General features: G+C 42.6%; 2 protein-coding genes across 4 annotated transcripts in view; one reads left to right on the plus strand and one right to left on the minus strand.

Moving 5' to 3' along the window:
* kcng2 (potassium voltage-gated channel, subfamily G, member 2) overlaps window positions 1-13,870 on the minus strand; it is a 47,490-nt gene extending 33,620 nt beyond the window's left edge. Inside the window, exons 1-6 of the mRNA XM_037093143.1 lie at window positions 13,832-13,870; window positions 13,430-13,495; window positions 5,159-5,254; window positions 4,977-5,042; window positions 4,661-4,760; window positions 4,321-4,538 (exon numbers count right to left, since the gene is read on the minus strand). The gene's annotated coding sequence lies outside the window, so the exon portion shown is untranslated. The remainder of the gene's footprint in view (window positions 1-4,320; window positions 4,539-4,660; window positions 4,761-4,976; window positions 5,043-5,158; window positions 5,255-13,429; window positions 13,496-13,831) is intronic.
* Window positions 12,281-20,708, plus strand: LOC119016839 (trichohyalin-like). Of its 3 annotated transcripts, none has more exons than XM_037093146.1 (4): window positions 12,281-12,878; window positions 14,771-14,782; window positions 17,179-17,401; window positions 20,014-20,708. In XM_037093146.1, exons 1-4 carry the CDS (start codon window positions 12,319-12,321, stop codon window positions 20,254-20,256), a joined length of 1,038 nt encoding a protein of 345 aa, XP_036949041.1. In that variant the 5' UTR covers window positions 12,281-12,318; the 3' UTR covers window positions 20,257-20,708. The 3 variants fall into 3 exon arrangements, with proteins under 3 accessions (XP_036949041.1, XP_036949039.1, XP_036949040.1); XM_037093144.1 differs by lacking the exon at window positions 14,771-14,782 and adding an exon at window positions 16,060-16,470 and having other exon boundaries at window positions 12,281-12,815; window positions 19,723-20,701; XM_037093145.1 differs by lacking the exon at window positions 14,771-14,782 and having other exon boundaries at window positions 12,281-12,911; window positions 20,014-20,702.
* Window positions 20,709-21,039: the final 331 nt, after the last annotated feature.

Genomic DNA, 21,039 nt, shown 5'->3' on the forward strand with positions numbered 1-21,039 from the left:
GAGCCATTCTCTTTTCTTTCTTTCTTTTTATTTATTTTTCTTTTTACATTCCAAAACAAGTCACCATCTGCTTCAGTTGATTAGGAGAACGCTGCAACTCTGTTTTGCTGCGAAGCTCCGGAAATGTTCTGTGGACTACAAAACTTCTGCAGTCTTTCCATCGGCATGGGGGTGAGCAGATAATGGAAGGATCTCCATTTTTTTTTTTTTTTCTAGGTGAGCTTATGCTTTAACAGAATGACATTTGAAGCATAAACCAACAGATCCGCAGAGGATGCCGTATCTACTGCCCTTCACTCAGCCTTAGTGCACCTGGAGAATAAGTGATACCTCTAGCAGTTCAGTATTAACCTCAGAATCGAAGCACAGGCTGACATGTGCTGTCTGGTGTGGATCAAGCGCCCAAAGTACATACTCTTCCTATGATGCAGTGACACATAAAGCGAAAATCTTTCCCCGCTCAGTAAATGCACCTGTCTTACAAACTCACTGCCTGTACTTTGTAAAGCTGGCTTCTCGCAAACGTTTTGTCTTCTAGTCCTAACCCAGATAACCTCGGATTGGAGCAGGAGTTATTTTCTCAGACTTGGCAAAGTGCCGACAGAGTACAGTAGACATTATATAAGTATTTGCACAGGCTGTGAGGCTGCCCGCCCTCCATCTGAGCACATCTGCTGCGATCGTTATCATTACATTAAAGCTTGTAGCCTGACTGGGCACAATGATGTATGGGCCGTTAGAAAAAAAACCTATGCAGAGTGGGAATCGGCAAAGAGCATCTGGCTTTAGTTTACATTCAATATACATGCATCATCATGCGACTCGTTCCTGGTCACAGGAGGCGTTTAAAATGTGGACAGTGTCAACAGAGGTTACCTGGTTACGTCACCTGGCTACAGTAGCATGAACAAAATGATCCATAGGCCTCCATTTCGCCATTTTATCCAGAGGGGATGCCCCAGATCATATATTTGAAGATCATCAAAAGCTCAACACATGGAAACTGATTCAATGACTATCTCATAACAGCTGTGTGGCACAGGAAGATGATATACTGCACTTTTTCAGTTATATTTCTAATTAAAAAAAGCCAACAACGATTATTGTTGTTTTCATTCCATATTTTTCTTTCTCTCCCTCTGTTTTAGTCTCACTTGCCATCTTCCTTTCCTCTCTCCTGTCATGTTTCTTTCACTCCAACCTCTTATACTCTCTTTATTCAGTGTTCTCCCTTTTTTTGTGAGGACAGTGTCTGACCCACCTTTACAGAGCTGCCCGGCACTTGCCAACAACTAGTCAAGGTTAGCAGCGCGTGTATAAAACCCCAAGTTGATATGAGCAAGGGTGTTTTTTATTTCATCAACTTTTTTTTTTTTTCCTTTGTAGGAGGAAGAATGAATTATTCCTTCATTCATGTATCACACAGCCTGGCTTTAAATATAACATGAAGCAGACAGATAATCAACACCAGTGGCACCAGCGTTAATGTAACGTACCATTTGAAATGGTTCCATTCGTTCTTTTTTACTTACTTGGCCCTGACACTGGAGAAGTGCATAAAGCACCAAGTCTGCACCCTATAAGATACAAAAATGTCACATCTTGCACAATCCACAAGGTAAAATGTCCTGACTCGAGTCAGAAATAGCCCGATGGGGACACTTTGGGGACAAAAGGCCATAAAGAGCTGATAGTGAGAGATGCATTAAATTTGGGAAAAGTTAATTGGACTTTTTAATTGAGTGGGGAAACTCGCACAGTCAGCAGTAGATGAAACCCTTTAGAAGTTCCCTGTCGGAGTTATGAACTCTGCGTGTCTGTTCCTCTTTGTTTGTGTCTCTCTCACTTTAGTTGGTTTGTGTCTTCGGTTAATTCCAGCTCACATCAAGGTAAGAGATCCTCCCGGGCTGCTTTTGCCGGCCGACAGACATTATTAATCCGCCATCCGCTCCCCTTTATTCATCTCTCCCTCGCACAGAAGCCAGACTCCAGACTTCCCTTGTCCCTGTGCGTGAACTCGTTATTCAAAGTTTTCTCAGTTCACGTCACTTGACGAAATGAAAAAGGAAGTCTGTTGTGTAAAATCATGTTTAATTCAGCCAGTCTGAGTCAGGCGGCTGTTTTAAGTTTTCATCCATTACACAAAAAGCTTACTCATACATACATAGATGTAGCATGGGGGGAGGGGGAAGAAACCCAGCACAATGATGTTACTGCCTGAGAGTTAAGTAACTATAAGTTACGCTGATACAGCTATTAGCCGCTCTCCACCAGTGCCTGACATTGATGAATTACCGTGCTGGGAATATGCTGCATCAGCCATGTTGGTACATAATAAACGTTGACTTCATCATCTCCCTCCCTCCCTCCCTCTGTGGGGGGATGATGTGACTGGGCCGTGAGTTACGAGCTGATAAACCAGCGATTACAGTCACAACATGGTTTCAGTCTTGAGCCCTCGAAGGCCTGCAATCATACAATTGATTTGAAATTAATTTTGCATTTGCACTATGACTGACAGAGGCTGGACATTTCAACTGTTTATTCATTATTCGTAGCTCACTACTAAAAGTCAGATCAAATCAACTCATCTTTTCTTTGACGTAAATATAACGTTTTAAACTTTTTTTTCTAGTTTACATTAACTTCCCTAACACTAGAATGCTAACTTGGCAGTGCTGACGCGAGCTAAAGTCAATGTTGCTAACACTAGCTAGCTAACGAATGTGAGGCAGTACAGTATGCTGGGCACCATGTTTGTCTTCCTTTATGTCTCCCTCTCAATAGAATATTGGCTCACAGTCCTTTGTTAGAAGCTAGAACCAACTGTCAGAGTTCTTCTGATTTAGTGCCCGGCAAACATTTTAAAATGATTAATTCTCAATCATAATGATCATAATGAGTTTTTAAGGAGACAGTTACTCTAATTCTGCACCTTTTCACAAACTTTGTAGATGTGTTATTTTCAACTGATTTGTATACATAAAATTGTTATCAATATGACCTTTAAGTACAGTGGCTTGCAAAAGTATTCACCCCCTCAACCACATTTTGTCACGTTACAACCACAAACATATTCATGTGTTAGAATGGCCCAGTCAAAGTCCAGACCTAAATCCAATTGAGAATCTTTGGCAGGACTTGAAAACTGCTGTTCAACTCCAATCCATCCAATCAGACTAAGCTTGAGCTATTTTGCAAGGAAGAATGGGCAAATAATTCAGTCTCTATATGTGCATCACTGGTAGAGACCTACCCCGAAAGACTTGCAGCTGTCATTGCAGCAAAAGGTGGTTCTACAAAGTATTGACTCAGGGGGGCTGAATGCTTTTACACACCACACTTTTCAGTTTTTTTATTTTCAAAAATGTTTGAAAACCATGTATCATTTTCGGTCCACTCCACAATTATACACCACCTTGTGTTGGTCTATCACATAAAATCCCATTAAAATATATTTACGTTTATGGTTGTAACGTGACAAAATGTGGAAAAGTTCAAGGGGGGGTGAATACTTTTGCAAGCCACTGTACAACTGAGTTTATATCAAGTGTATATAACTTTGTTAGACATTTATTAGTTTTGAAACTTTACAAAATTACCTCAACTTGTATTTCAATTTTTCCGATTCAACCAGTGATCCTTTATTTTTGGCTTTCTATTTCAACTGTTCTATCTATCTAGTTCAAACAACCGTCCTTTGCTTTAAGCAAACTATTTCAATTATTTATCTTTTCCACCAATGTGATTATGTCTAATTACAGTATTTTCTGCTCATGTTGACTTGAGCGTAGCTTTTCCACTTGGTAACAGTTGTGCACTCGGGTGTTTATACAGAGGAATTCCATTTTATTGCCTATAAGTGCCTCATGGGATACAAGTACCCTGGGTTGAGAATCGCTGACATATGTGTCTCAATATGCTGCTAATTAAAACTCATGAGCTTTGTTGTGTCTCGTTGCCATGTGAGCTGTTGAAAGCAGGCCATAGGTTAGCCTATTGTTTTTTTTAATAATACTCTTTTCTCCACAGTATTGATTAAAAAAATGTTTGTAAAGGTTTTCATTCGGTCCCGCTGGGGACATTGATCCGTTTCCTCTAATGGGTTCTTTTTTTCAAGGCCACAGCCAGTTCTACCTGCGCGAACACGTGTGGCCTCCTTCCACAATTTAAATTATGAATTGGCTGATACCAGGTTTGGCCTCATGATTATGACCTGCAGTCTTAATGAGATGCGCACCTTGAGGAAGATCTGGTCATGACCGGAGGCCCGGCAGAGAGGGCTTCAATATTAATCACGCAAGCTGTTGATGTGCCTACCTGTCAGTCCTCTGGGGCTCGTCGCACAGCTTGTTGACATCAGGCAGAGCAGAGACCTTCTGGTGAAAGGAAGAAGGATGAGCTCAGAGTCTGAAGACAGACACGTCCTTGTAAACCGTCAGTAAGGTTGTTGATGTCGTCCGAGTTCACAGACTAAGTGGGTGCGTGTTGATAGGGTTGATTAAGTCCTTCATCCAGAGTGCCATCTTTACATCACACTTTGTGAATAAACGTAAGTACTTTTACTTCCTTTTAATCCTCGTTCGTGCACCCTAACTTCAGACTGTGGCACATGTTATCAGTATAAGGTGACGTCACAGCATTTCTGCACAGTTCGCACCTCTGTGTCACAGCAAAAACAGGCAGATTCGACGCGCTTAACTTTCACTGCCTCACACCACAATGAACACATTCCTTCGGCACGGCAGAGACACAGTGATCTAAACACAAATAGACATGCAGATATAATTTGTCAAACATAATGGAATAGAGCTGTGCCATTACTTTTTCATTCTGAGGACCAAGGCGAGACAAGTAGTCACTGGGGCAGCAGCTAATGGGGATCTGTGCGGAAATAAAGCCGCAAAATAAACACTTATGCAAGTGGAGAAAAAAAGCCAAATGTCACCTCTGAATGGCTCCTCGCAGCCATTTACCTTTTCCTTCCCTCGCTGCCTTTTCCTTTAAGTGAAAAGATATATCCGTCCTGCTCTGCAGAAGGTCTGGCACACCAACATCCAGTAATCATTATGAGATAATGAGTCATGGTCAAAAGGTTTAAGAAAAAAAGCACTTTAGAGTTGAATAAATTACATCGCATGCATTCCATTGTGAGCACCTTTCATATCCTTTTATAGACTTTTACTTAAATGTCACTTCGACTCTGAGCGGGAGGGGGAGGTCAGGAAGTATCAATCAAGGCCAGACCCTGCCACTGAAAGGCAGCACAGAGAGACAGGAACTGAATCTGTGGCCAAGGAGGTGCTGGTGATTAATATGCTCTTATGCATCTATATGCAATATTCAAAAAGGCCAAACGTCTTCAGCCTTCATAATGTGTATTCACGTCAATGAGACTGTATACACGTTAATTATGTTATCATAAACACTATAACACTATGACTGATAATAAAACATTCATGAGCTTTATGCACTCATTTCTGAACTTGAGCTGGTAAATTGAATTAGTCTCATTTGTTTATTAAATCAAATTTCTCCAGGCCTAATAAATATCATTTATGGCGGCGTCTGCCTCATTACGTGCCTCTCTTGTGTGCAGCACGCTGGAGAGAAAAACAGTTTTTTGACCACACAAAATGTAATTTTTTAGGCAACTAATTTCGAGTGAAGCAGAATATCTCATCAGGCCAAAATGAATTTTTGCCTTTTGCACTTTTCAGTGCACTGCAGTTACTGGAAATGTCTGATCCCACAGAATCTGCTCAGCCTCGATGTTCGACACTCCGGTGTCCTCCAGGGCACGCAGCGCTACTAGCTAAATCCATGCAAAGTTTGCAGACATAGTAGCTACTGTACGATGCATGAACAAAACATTTTTTTTAGTAGATATCTTCATTAGAGCAAGAGCTAGCTAAGCAGATATGTGTTTGTATGTGTGGTATTTATTCAGTTTGAGAAATCCCACAGTCTGAAGCATAGATTAGCTCAAATAGACTGCTCAAATCATCTCTGTTGCTAGGGTCGTTACTAAGGGTCGGCCTACTTGGAGCTGGAGTAGTGAACTAGGTTTTCTTACAAATAGGAGTCTGCTGACATGAATGACTGATTTTATTGTATTTTTAATTTTGTTGGTAACAGTCGTATAAATGCAACATAACACTCAAGGTTATGTGGTCAAAACTAAGGCACTTGGACTCACTCATGCGTAGGGTTTTATCAACGAACTAACGAAATGTTGGGTTTAAATTTTAAGTCGTAGTCATTTAAAGGTACAATATGTAAGAATATATGTATATAATAATAACAACAATTAGGAAGCAGCATTTCACAGGAGTTAATGCTAAATGCTGCTAATAGTTGCTGGTTAACTCAGGTAACAGTGGAGCTAGTGGTCTGGGCTGTGAGCTTAGTGCACTGCACAGGAACTTTGGGACTAGGACAGACAAGGCCAGGGCTAGCTGGATGGCATGCTTACTTCAGTAGATACCTCGTCATCAACATGATTCTTCACATTGGATTAATCATTTTAGTTCTTTTTTTAATTTTCTATTTTTTTAAAATATCGCATCATTATTTATTTTATTCTATTTTTTTCTAGAAACATCTGGTGGGTTGATTTGAACCTTATACCAACTATGGCCCACAGGCCCCCTTTGGGCAGCCCTGCTCTATAGTAGCAATAGATCAAATGACTATAGGTAATGTGAAAGGTGTCACGAGTAGTGATGAACCCACAGAGAATCATCACCTGACTCTGCAGTTCCCTTCAGCTCTACAGAGCTTTTTAGAATCTTTTAGCTCCTTGTTTTGGTTTTCCAGCACCATCGCTAGCAACCTCATTTCCAACTGCAGGCAACTGTTTCCAATGAAAACACTGAAGCTCACTCAAGACTATATACTCAGCAGATAGACAAAGTTAGCTACTGACTGGTGAACAATTAGCTAAACAGACGACATTCATATGTTTCTCTTGTACGCTGAAGTTCAAATGCTAGAGATCCATTGCAGAAACACATCTCCATATGAACATTAATGATGTTCTGTATCAGCTGGATGTGGAACAAGTACGGCAATCGTTTGTTAGTTGGGTGATATAATGTCTGAAAGCTGTTGTGTTTTACAGTAGCTTGCTAAAAATGGTGGACTACTGCTTCAACCCCCCCCATACCGTAAACAGTGGAAGTGATGTTTTACTTTCAGGGCCGTGAGCAGCTTTCATTGTGAGACCTGACATAACAGTAATTGGTCGATTTGTTGAGCCCGGCTCTGATTGTGAATTTAAAGACTATTTGCTGAAAGAAATGCCTTCAGGACATACTAAAACGAAAAAAGGCAAAGTCAATATATTAGGTTTCTGGTGAGCTAAGGTGCCGTTATCCTGAAAGATTTTCTGCAAATGGCACCCACAGGATACAGGGCACTGGTGGTAGCTCCCCACGGTCTCAGCCTTTTGTAGAATACAGAAAATGCTGAAGATTCAAGACATTCGAAGCGATAAGGAAATGGATGTCTGGGTAGCTGTTTGTAGGTTTGTTGGCAAAGGGGACAGAAATGCAGTCCTGTTCACACTTATCTCAGTGCTGAAGGCTGTTTCATCTGGAGCTGCAGCGATAAGAGTGTTGAAGAAAGTAAATAATGTAGAATCTCCTGGCAAGCTTTCTTCTTGCTATCATATCCCGTCAGAGAACAGGTCCTTGTCTTTCTTTATTGGCCCCATCCTGTTGACAAAAGCTCTGCAGCTGCTGTGCAATATTGAAGAGAAGGGAGAGGAACAGAGGGAGGAAATCCCCTTAGCATCCTCCGTCCTCCAATACTGTGACTTTTTTATTTCCCTTTATGTCACAATCACGTCCTCCCGAGATGAGAAAAATCTGATCTTTACAAAGCCTGGGAGATGAAACGATCCCTCCGTCCACCACGGACAGACTTGCAGAGACGGGACATCTCGGGGCCGTTTTAATGGTGCCTGAATGTGCACAGTAGCTGTACACATTGTTCCAAATGTGCTTTAACATGTGAGGGAGCTGATTTGCAAAGAAAAAGACAGAAACTTGAATAAGATGTGAGCGTGGTTTTGATTTGATGCGGAGGGAAACTGGCAGGAGAGGAAAATGTCACCAGGAAACACAAGAGCTCCGGCGTCTTAAGTAGGGGGGGAAACACGACGCTTGCTGCACAGTTTATGTCAGCTGTTCTACCACGGCGCGTCCTCAAACTTGCGGCGGTCCCCCGAGTCAGAGATGAAAAAGGGAACTGCTCGCACAGTCTGACATCCCTCGTCAAACAGCAAGCGCAAAGAGGAGCTCTGCCGGCATCAGAGAGCAGCCTCAGCAGCGGCTGGATCTCTGGGTGAACCCCCAACCGCTGACAAACCTGGACTGCTTTGTTTCACGCACAGGCTGGCACTCTTCCCTGGCAGCAAAAAAAAAGGAGCTTAATGAGAATGACTCCATACACTGTCTTAACAATTCTTACATCAGGCTATAAGTGTTATTTTTCTTGAGAAAAAAAAAAAAAAAAATGGGTTGCCAGCGGGATGAATCAACGTGCTGCCAGTGAAATTGTAGCAGGATTTTTTTTTTTTTAAATCTTTTTTAGGTATGAGCGCCAACATCTTGAGACTAGATTAAACCACTGGGCTGGAAATGAGGAAATTCTTTAAAACAAGCTGATCTGGTAAAAGGAATTCATAGTTATACCGACCATCTTTGCTTTTTGGAGGAAACCCTGAAACCCAAAAAAAAAAAAAAAAAAAAAAGAATCTACATGGTTGTAATACTCACAGGGTATTGACAAGATAAAAAACAAGAACAAAACTGAATGTAAAATATTCACCATTGTGGCTAAACAGAGCACTGGCATCACTTCAGGCAGCATGGCAGCATACTGAGGCTGTGTTTCGTTTCAGCCGATTAGCATCAGCTGCTTCAGTCATGCTTCACCATCAGTGGCTAATTCATCAGCTGGTCCCACCTCATCGAATTAAGACAGAAAACATTCATTGCTGGACACTTCTCAATAACTGACACTTAAACTCAACACTTTGACAACAATAAAAGAAAAATAACAGTCTGAACATAATACAATAAAAGAATACAACTGATGCAGTCACTCCAAATTAAATGCAAAATTAAGAAGATTATTATTATTCATTTTAAATACTAAAGAAATGTGCTGTTCTTAGATCCAAGAGGAGGCTAGTCCATAGTTTAGGTCCAAAATGGCAGAAAGCAAGCTCACAAACAGGACTGCTAACTTTAGCCGCATGTAAAAACGACGGGTCGCTAATACAGTCAGCAGAGCTTGATAATGAGCTCATCATTTGAATTAGGTGTGTTGCCGCAGGGAGACCTTTAAAAACAAGCAGGGCAGAAGTCATTGCTTTGTTGTCCCAGGAGTCGGCTGTTCTTAAATCTTAAATTATGTGACGCACAACTATCGAGTGTGATATTTGATGAAGGTGGACTGAATTAAAGGGGACTGTCCAGCCTTGGGGACAAATGCACTTGACTGAAGCTACCAGTAATTATAGTAGTTAATTGTTTTTTTGCGATGATAATTTTAATTTGGTGAAGCAGACCATGGTGAAGGTGTTACTTTAGGCAACTGTGTCAGTATTTTTCACTATTTAGTTGAATTTTTAAAATGTGAACTGTCATTACTACTTAAAAGTAGATTCATACTAAATAGCATAATGCATAAATATATTGCAAATATAAGTTCAATGAGTAAACATGAATGTCAGCATTTGTGTGCATGACTGCGTGTTTATGTGAGATTTGAGAGAACTGTTACATCCCAGGAGGGAGTTACTATGAGAGCTGTGTGTTTTTGTGTGTGTGTGTGTGTGTGTGTGTGTGTGTGTGTGTGTGTGTGTGTGTGTGTGTGTGTGTGTGTGTGTGTGTGTGTGTGTCTGAATTCTTTTTGCTTGAAATCAAAGAAAAAGAATCTCCAATCGTTATGGCAACCATCACGCCAACATTCCATACTGTTGTAGCAAAGTCTATTTAAGATTTAGAGCAACATTTCTTCAGTCTGAATCTTCAGCGGCTTCGACCACTGACACTGAGGTGAACACGTGAGAAAAGCAAGGCAGAAGAAGAAAAGGACCTTCATAAAGATCATGAAGAGCTCCAAGTTGCCCATTTAATCAATGAGGAGAAGAATCAAGCTGACCTCCAGGCAGAGACGCACAAGAACAAACTTCTTCTAGATGAACTGGATCAGATCAGCGTCTCCCACAATGAGATCAGACTCAGTTATCAAACTGATGTCATGAAAGTCAGACAGCAGCTTGACACCCTTCAGCATGATCTTGTGAAGGAAATGCAGCAGAGGACAATTCTGCCCTACTAAGGCAAAAGACCTCAACTCAACTTAACTTAAATTTGGCCTTAGACCCTTTTTTGGACATTACTGTATTCTGACTCAGCATTGCCCACAAAATGACAGTTGGTTGAACCAAGGCACAAAGACCTTAACTTCTATTTCATAGCACAGTGTTACGACAACAATGATAACTTTCACTTAAAATGTGAGCAATTTTGACCCTATTGGACTCACTATGATAAAATGGCTTTATGTTTATCAACATTAGATAAAGTTTTTTTTCTATATTTCATACCACACAGGCAGTCAGAGGATTTTTGTTTTCGCACACTGAGAGTGTTTTGATGTTTTAATGCATATAAAACATGTTCTGCTTTTTGTATATGAGGCAGTAATATAGACTTGTTGTTTATTTGGATAACCAGTAGCCTAGAACAGCAAAGATATTTCATAATCATCCCATTGTAGCATCTTAATGTTGAAAGCCAGTCCGCTGAAAACATATTAGGAATTAATATTTCTTGGGATTTTACTAGCACTATTTGCATTATTATCATAAATACAGGAATACACTTTGATGATTTGTGTAGGTCTTTTCAAAAAATATGAATAAACTCTGTATTGATATATTTTCCTGACCTATGACATCAGCGAGTCACATGGTGGATTCGTCCAATGATCAATCTTATTTTCTTTCTTTGCAAATCAAGATGTGACATCGAGCTGAGGAAAAGATGTTTGTCTAGATGATAAAACTTATGTTTACTGTCCCAAAAATGACAATAACTCTTTTCCGCCCAAAATCGAAGTTACAACCTTTTGCCCTAGTGCGGCAGAATTGCTGAAAAGCAAAAGGCACAGCTGCAAATGGCTCATGTACTCAGCCAGGACAACTTCACTGCTGAGCTCCAGGTGGAGGAGCAGAAGAACAAGCTTCTCCAAGACAAACTGGACAGGATCAGCCATGGGTATGAAACTGGAGTCAACACTGTGAGACAGCAGGCTGATACCCTGCAGCAGGAGCTTGAGACAGAAGTCAAGTCTCACTCAGACACAGTGTTGAAAGGCTTGCAGATGATTACCAACTTGAGCACTGAGCAGGACGACCTCCATCACAGGATGACCGAGGAAATCAATAAAGTGCAGCAAAACAACTTGGAGAAGGAGGAACATTATGACAGACATCTGGAGGAGCTGAAAACTCAGTTTACCATTCAAATCTCTCTCAAACTTGAGCTCTCCACTGAGCTTAAGGCCTTGAAAGACACTTAAGTCCCCGAGGAGAAGCTGTGTGATCAACAGGAATCCATCCCTGTGGCACAGACTCCTGGACTTCTGGACGTGACTCAAATTCTGGAGGAGAAGCCGTGTGAGCAGGAGTCTATGGCTACTGCACCGACCCCTCAACTTCTTGATGTGACTCGAGTCTCTGAGGAGAATCACCCAGGATGACCAAAAAAGTCCTCCTGGAAAAGAGGCCGTCACTTTCTGGGATTGAGGAAACCACAGAAGTGGAAGAAGTAAAATGGCTTCAACAACTCAAGCTGACACATTCACCATCAAACATCAACACCAAGAACATCTCGACTGCTGACAGCCAGTAGATACCACATCTGTGGTCGGGCATGGGGAGGCATTATATCGCTGTCAATGTGTGTGTGTGTGTGTGTGTGTGTGTGTGTGTGTGTGTGTGTGTCTGAATTCTTTTTGCTTGAAATCAAAGAAAAAGAATCTTCAATCGTTATGGCAACCATCACGCCAACATTCCATACTGTTGTACCAAATTCTATTTAAGCTTTAGAGCAACATTTCTTCAGTCTGAATCTTCAGCGGCTTCGACCACTGACACTGAGGTGAACACGTGAGAAAAGCAAAGAAAAGATTCAAGAGACACTTCTGATACAGACAATGTCTGTTTATCGAAGACATTTCTGTGAGACAGCTTATACCAGCTGAAGAAATGAGGTACTCTAGCAGCAGCCAACAGACATGTCTCAGCAGAGACTTCTTCAACAGCTGGAGGACACAAAAGAGCAGCTGAAAAAGCAGAAAACCCTGAAAGAAATGTACATCAGGAGGGGCGAAGAAACAACCAGAGAGCTGGAGCGGCTGAGAAAGTCCAGCAATGATGTGAAGCTCAGCAACGCAAAGATAGCTACTCAGGAGAGAGATAACACCAGGCAGAAGAAGAAGAAGGACCTTCATAAAGATCATGAAGAGCTCCAAGTTGCTCATTTAATCACTGAGGAGAAGAATCAAGCTGATCTCCAGGCAGAGAAGCACAAGAACAAACTTCTTCTAGATGAACTGGATCAGATCAGCGTCTCCCACAATGAGATCAGACTCAGTTATCAAACTGATGTCATGAAAGTCAGACAGCAGCTTGACACCCTTCAGCATGATCTTGTGAAGGAAATGCAGCAGAGGACAACTGTTGAAAAACAGAATGCACAGCTGCAAATGGCTCATGTACTCAGCCAGGACAACTTCACTGCTGAGCTCCAGGTGGAGGAGCAGAAGAACAAGCTTCTCCAAGAAGAACTGGACAAGATCAGCGCTTCACAACAAGAGATCAGCCAAAGGTATGAAAATCATGTTAACGCCAGGGCCGGACTGGGAGACTTTTTCAGGCCAGGAGTCAGTCATGTGACCAGGCCACCTTGGCCTTGCCCACACACACACGTTCACACCCACACCTACATGCATGGGCATGCATGCACGCAGGTACGCACACACTGATAGACACATATATGCAATGTATAATAGAGACCGACAGCATAGTTTCTAATAAGCAATCACATAAAATGGACTAATATTTTAATATAGGCTCTAATTATCATACAGGGGAATACTAATGAACCTCAACCTGAAGCTAAGGTTGGAATACATAGCTTTCATATTTGGGCTGGGATACATAACAGCAAGTCAGCAACAGACAGCAACATTCAACAACACTAGCGCTTAATAGAATAATGCTGCAGGGCCAAGACAGCTATTATTACAAATGAGAGCCTTTCATGTCCAATGGCAGTGCCTGGTGGTGTTCATATGTCTGCAACTTGTTGCATGTTGGTGCTCTACTGTAGAAATGATTCTGTACCTTCTGCCAGCTGCTCTGCACTGGCTTCTCCTGAAGCACCAGCAGGACTGTCAGCACCATCACCACCTTTGAACAGCAAACATATGCTTACACTGTCTTTCCATATACTATAGTTCATACAGTAAGATAGTCTAGCCTATGTCTCACATGATTTGCTCTTGTATTCATATACATAATAATGGAATGATTATATCCCATCTGTGGCACAAATAAATAATTTCAAAAACAGTGAATAAAACAATAAGTGGCTTGTAAATCAGTGATTTTAAAATCCCAATCCGTATTTTAATTTCAAGGCCAGGGCCTAGTAGGCTACATATTTACACTGTGTAAAATTGTACGGCCTCAAGGACCCTTGGGGGTCCCTGGACCTCATACTGACAAGAACCAGCCAGTAGATACCACATCTGAGGTTGAGCATGGGAGGACATTATATCGCCATCTGTGTGTGAAAGTGTGTGTGTGAGTGTGTGTGTGTGTGTGTGTGTCTGAATTCTTTGTGCTTGAAATCAAAGCAAAAGAATCTCCAATCGTTATGGCAACCATCACGCCAACATTCCATACTGTTGTACCAAATTCTATTTAAGCTTTAGAGCAACATTTCTTCAGTCCGACTCTTCAGCGGCTTCGACCACTGACACTGAGGTGAACACGTGAGAAAAGCAAAGAAAAGATTCAAGAGACACTTCTGATACAGACAATGTCTGTTTATCGAAGACATTTCTGTGAGACAGCTTATACCAGCTGAAGAAATGAGGTACTCTAGCAGCAGCCAACAGACATGTCTCAGCAGAGACTTCTTCAGCAGCTGGAGGACACAAAAGAGCAGCTGAAAAAGCAGAAAACCCTGAAAGAAATGTACATCAGGAGGGGCGAAGAAACAACCAGAGAGCTGGAGCGGCTGAGAAAGTCCAGCAAGGATGTGAAGCTCAGCAACGCAAAGATAGCTACTCAGGAGAGAGATAACACCAGGCAGAAGAAGAAGAAGGACCTTCATAAAGATCATGAAGAGCTCCAAGTTGCTCATTTAATCACTGAGGAGAAGAATCAAGCTGATCTCCAGGCAGAGAAGCACAAGAACAAACTTCTTCTAGATGAACTGGATCAGATCAGCGTCTCCCACAATGAGATCAGACTCAGTTATCAAACTGATGTCATGAAAGTCAGACAGCAGCTTGACACCCTTCAGCATGATCTTGTGAAGGAAATACAGCAGAGGACAACTGTTGAAAAACAGAATGCACAGCTGCAAATGGCTCATGTACTCAGCCAGGACAACTTCACTGCTGAGCTCCAGGTGGAGGAGCAGAAAAACAAGCTTCTCCAAGACAAACTGGACAGGATCAGCCATGGGTATGAAACTGGAGTCAACACTGTGAGACAGCAGGCTGATACCCTGCAGCAGGAGCTTGAGACAGACGTCAAGTCTCACTCAGACACAGTGGTGAAAGGCTTGCAGATGATTACCAACTTGAGCACTGAGCAGGACGACCTCCATCACAGGATGACCGAGGAAATCAATAAAGTGCAGCAAAACAACTTGGAGAAGGAGGAACGTTATGACAGACATCTGGAGGAGCTGAAAACTCAGTTTACCATTCAGATCTCTCTCAACCTTGAGCTCTCCACTGAGCTTAAGGCCTTGAAAGACACTTAAGTCCCCGAGGAGAAGCCGTGTGATCAACAGGAATCCATCCCTGTGGCACAGACTCCTGGACTTCTGGACGTGACTCAAATTCTGGAGGAGAAGCCGTGTGAGCAGGAGTCTATGGCTACTGCACCGGCCCCTCAACTACTTGACGTGACTCGAGTCTCTGAGGAGAATCACCCAGGATGACCAAAAAAGTCCTCCTGGAAAAGAGGCCGTCACTTTCTGGGATTGAGGAAACCACAGAAGTGGAAGAAGTAAAATGGCTTCAACAACTCAAGCTGACACATTCACCATCAAACATCAACACCAAGAACATCTCGACTGCTGACAGCCAGTAGATACCACATCTGTGGTCGGGCATGGGGAGGCATTATATCGCTGTCAATGTGTGTGTGTGTGTGTGTGTGTGTGTGTGTGTGTGTGTGTGTGTGTGTGTGTGTGTGTGTGTGTGTGTGTGTGTGTGTGTGTGTGTGAATTCTTTGTGCTTGAAATCAAAGAAAAAGAATCTCCAATCGTTATGGCAACCATCACGCCAACATTCCATACTGTTGTAGCAAAGTCTATTTAAGCTTTAGAGCAACATTTCTTCAGTCTGAATCTTCAGCGGCTTCCACCACTGACACTGAGGTGAACACGTGAGAAAAGCAAAGAAAAGATTCAGGAGAGACACTTCTGATACAGACAATGTCTGTTTATCGAAGACATTTCTGTGAGACAGCTTATACCAGCTGAAGAAATGAGGTACTCTAGCAACTGACCTCCAGGCAGAGAAGCACAAGAACAAACTTCTTCTAGATGAACTGGATCAGATCAGCGTCTCCCACAATGAGATCAGACTCAGTTATCAAACTGATGTCATGAAAGTCAGACAGCAGCTTGACACCCTTCAGCATGATCTTGTGAAGGAAATGCAGCAGAGGAAAAATGTTGAAAAACAGAATGCACAGCTGCAAATGGCTCATGTACTCAGCCAGGACAACTTCACTGCTGAGCTCCAGGTGGAGGAGCAGAAGAACAAGCTTCTCCAAGACAAACTGGACAGGATCAGCCATGGGTATGAAACTGGAGTCAACACTGTGAGACAGCAGGCTGATACCCTGCAGCAGGAGCTTGAGACAGACGTCAAGTCTCACTCAGACACAGTGGTGAAAGGCTTGCAGATGATTACCAACTTGAGCACTGAGCAGGACGACCTCCATCACAGGATGACCGAGGAAATCAATAAAGTGCAGCAAAACAACTTGGAGAAGGAGGAACGTTATGACAGACATCTGGAGGAGCTGAAAACTCAGTTTACCATTCAGATCTCTCTCAACCTTGAGCTCTCTACCCAGCTTAAGATCTTGAAAGACACTAAGAACAATAAGAACACCTCTACTGCTGACAGCCAGTAGATACCACATGTCATCTATGGTCGGGCATTGGGGGGGCACTATATCGCTGTTATCTCAAAACAGCATCACACTTTTGCAGACATAGTATGGGGAGCAGCAGAAATGCTCCTATACTGAAATAAAACAGTACAAATTGGAAAGATACAAAATTTTAATTCCTTGTCAAATAGCTTCATTTTGTAGTATGTAGTAGTTGTACAGTAATTAATCTAAAATGTATGACATGTTTTTCTTGAGGTGGGAACACATTTTGCCCCTCAAGTTTTTGCACACTGTCAACATGGTCTGTCAAATATCCCGTTAAAGAGGCACATAAAATTCATTCAGGAATGAAAACTAACTGTCAAAAACCTCTCAGAGCTATGTTTGCATTTTGAGGCTCTGCTAAGTCAGTGATGTATATAAAACAATACTCACCTTGAAAATGTTCAAGACCCCGTCCATATTATAACCACACGTTAAACGCGAATTTAACAATTTCTTACTATCTAATAAACATTTACTATCATCAGTCACATTAATGTGTATACGACCTCACAGTCGGCAAGATGTGCACCGAAAATACATTGACTTTCAATACCTACAATGTAGTCTGGAGATCATAGTGGATGAATTAATGAACACTGACTTCATTACTCTTAGTCAAAGTTGTGGATGTCTCATGGTGTCTCGTTTTCATGATGTCTCTTTTTTTCTTCTCCCAGCCTGTCAGAGCATCTTTGTTTTCGATGCCCTCCATCGTCAGTGTGGCTCCAGTGTCACAGACAATCAGCACCCAGCCTCAGACAGGCGCGAGGGGCGGATTCACGGGGTGGCACTGTCTGCCACATTTGTTACTCCTGTCACCAGCTGCAGGAGGCGCCTCACAAATGGAGCGGGCTGCGGTCGTCAAGAGGACGTCCCGTCTCGTCACACAGAAACGTTCAGGTGTGTGTGTGTGTGTGCCCACCCCTCATCCACACCCTCACCACCACCTCCACCTCCACCTTCCTTCGCCATCCGTCTGCTCATTGTTTCTGTGCGACATTGAAAGAGGGTTAGAGCTGCACAGAATACAATGCAGTGATTTGCAAAGTGACAGTTCCTGAAAGGGAGCTAAATTAATTCTGTTTATTATGGAGAGAGCACCTGAATCAACATCTGACTCGACATCAGACCAGGGTTAGCGATAAAGTTGCAAACGGACAACCATGGTCCCGAGAGGATAAGTCACTGTGACTCTGACGATCCTCTGACCTTTCCTCTAGCATACACAGCAGATCAAATGTTTCACTTCACATTCTACAAGATGGAGCAGCATAAATATTTCTTACATTCATGGTTCCCAGATGATGTGGCCTGTTGACTTTTGGGATCCCCAGAGGTTGACTGTTGTGATTCTGAGCATCATATGGTCAGAAATTTCAGTACCTAATCCTTTTCTCCATGACCAAATGTATGACCTGTATTTGATCGCTTGGTTCAGTTGTATTCACGGGGCAATTTTCAATCGTGGTCCAAATGTTGTGAACAGATGCCAAGAAAGAAAGAAAGCGAGCTGTTCTCTCATCTGATAGAAACATGACCGGGAAGAATTACCACAGAATGCCTCCTCCTCTTCCTTTGTTTTCTACTTAATTGTGGAGCGCCAGCAGCATGTATTGGTAATTGTTCTCATTGTGTTTGTGCGGTTCATACACCAGTGTTAATTAAATCGCACCCAGTTGCTGAGAGCATCCAGGCTGCGACTAGAAAACAGCATCCCGATGCATGTTATTGGGAGATGTGTCGCCTCAAGAGTCTGTTGTCTGGGACGGCCTCTGATGGCTGCATACCGGCACAAACCTGCTCGTCACGCGGTCACGTGCACTTGGTGAAACGCTCTTAAAGCATTCACATAGAAAATTGTGCCCATATGCAGTAGATGAAAAAACAACTTTTTGAACGTTTGAATCAGATTTGACTGTTGATTTGCAGCCTTTATGTCCTTAAACCATTCAAAGTGAAGTTATTGCGCCCTCCTCATTCATTTAGATAGGGAACTGTCCTTGTTAGCCAAAAATGACTGCCTGGTAGCATTGCCAATATGGCTGCTGAGCTGCAGAACTTGCCTAAAAGGGCTCAAAGCACAGCACGGCTTTAGTCTTATTACTTAATTCCTTCTTGAGATTGGACGTCATGTAGAATAACCCTGAGCTTCCCGCGCTTTCAAGATGAAATAACTGAAGTAGGAAATACGAAGTTATTCTCGTGTGCACGAACAGAGGATTTTCCATCTTCCTGCAAAATGTCAGTGGTGGAATCTCAAAAGCCTGGATTAATGAAAAAAGGCCCGTGAAGCAGCTTGTTTCCATCAGGGTAATTGATACTTGCCATTAACCAGACGGTTTGCTGCTGTTGCATTTAAGAGTCATAAAGTGTTCTTTTACAGCCAACCAATAAGCCCTGCACACATTTAGGCAATCAGGGCTGAGCACTAAGCATGACTTGAATTGCTGGGGTAATAATAACCCGATGAAGTCCGGCTTCTCCTGCAGTAAAGCCACTTCCTGATTAATTAACCCCGGCCTGTGTGCTTTTCTATCTATGGCAGGGACATGAGAGAGCGCTCCGTGGTTCCCCTCTACAGCCCGGGGCCACCGGCTTTATGAGGACTGTAAATCAAAGTGGCACAGATGTGTAATCTTTCACCAAGTTTTCTTGTTTATTGGAGGATCGTGCGGATGAACTGGTCCTGGTTGTGTACCTGCTGCTCCTTTTGGGTGCGAATACAATGAATAAAATATAAACTTCTCTCCGCTGTCTATCACTAATGGTGCCGATGATATAACTCCCCTTGTTATCAAGGTTGGCATCCCAGCTGCTGTGTGAAATCATAATTAGCGATATATATTACCTCAGATGTGATCATCCCATTAAATGTCAGCCATCTAATCAAATCATAATGATGTTTATATCATCCAGGGTGTGCGGTTCACCCATCAACGGTGAAAATGAACTCTCCTGACAGCCAGAAGGGCACGAAAACACAGAATAATATTCAAAAATGAACATTTTCTACTCCCTTTATTGTCAAACCGCTTGTTAGCGGGATCATAAACGTCTTGTTTTTAACCTGAGGGATGGTAATGGGAAAGCAAAATTGTAGAATCCACTGGTGCTGACATGATTGGAGTGTTGCCTGTAGTTTTAGAATTCACATTCAGAAACTTTTACTCTGATTAATATTGCATTTCTCAAACTTATGTTTTTTTCTGTGTTCCCACAAGCTGTGTCGCTCTCTCATGGTCCACTCTCTACAGCTTTCTCTTCCTCCTCCTTCCTTTTTTCCTCCTGTATTTTCATTCAGGATCCCTTCTGATGGACCAGGGGGCCCCTTGGGACCATCCTCCTCTCCTGACTCCTGCTGCCTCACGTATTGACGGATCTGGATCGTCACACCCTGGGCTCCACTGGATCACTGCTCTCCTTATATCTGTATTTCTGTCAAGTTTTACGCCTCTTCACTGTGATCTCTCTGTTTTACTGCTAATTATCTCGTGTGGCCTGCCCTCTTCCAGGTCACCACGGTTGAGCGGAGATCATGTGGTTCAGGCTCCACTTGGCGATGCCTCAGCCTGCTCAGTCGTCCTCCTGGATCCACGCACTTTACATATATCATGATTTGTAGTTTTTTTTTTTTCTTCAGCGTGGCAAATTTTCCTCACTCAAATCAATGGACTAAGGAAAGAGGATGTCGTTCACTGTACGGATTGTGCAGCCTACTGAGGGAATGTGATTATGAGCTTGGGCTATATAAATAAAACTGATTTGACTTGAACGCGAGGACCTGTGATGTTGCTGATCTCCCCGATACAGAGCCTGGATCCAAAGGTCAAACGGAGGCCGTGATCCCTGGCTGAACCTCCCCAGAGAGAGGCGGAAGATACGACTGGCTTATCACAAAGCCGCCTAGAGAGCCAGTTATCCACAATCACGCATTCACTGCCACAAATACGCACTCGCCATTAATAAATCCCACACTCTGCAGGAAATACAGCAGCCAGGGACCAGCTTTTCTCCTTCACTTGAGACGGTGGCAACGTTGTTTCTCTGATTGTGTCTTTCAGCAGCAGGCTCTCTTTGAATAGTTGATAAGAAGCGTGTACTTGCCGTTGGCATTGTTTTTTGTCTTGCCTCCTACGTCCTGCTCCTCCAAATCTGTTTATTCGGTTAATAAACATCATGTTCAGCTCCATCTGCTGCGAGAAAGGCCGTCTTTTGAGAAATCTCGGTGCAGAAATGTTGGATTCTAGTGGAGTCACGTATATAAAAAAAAGAGCTCGGTAAAATGATCTTGGCAGTTTTCACCTGTTTTGCAGGTGCTGATATGCAGTGACGTCCTATTTCGCTGCATGGGGATAAATCCTTTGGAGAAGGTTGATTTGCAATGTAAACAATTGAATTAATCCACTCAATTATGACTGACGTTCATGCATTTTGAGAAAACACCACTTAAACACTCATCACTGAACAAATTAACATGCTAAGATGGATTTTTTTTATTTTTGCTCTACAGGAAGCTCAGTCAGGCTTTGTTTCTTGCG

This window comes from Acanthopagrus latus, chromosome 3 (assembly GCF_904848185.1).
Source record: "Acanthopagrus latus isolate v.2019 chromosome 3, fAcaLat1.1, whole genome shotgun sequence".
Classification (NCBI taxonomy): Eukaryota; Metazoa; Chordata; class Actinopteri; order Spariformes; family Sparidae; genus Acanthopagrus; species Acanthopagrus latus.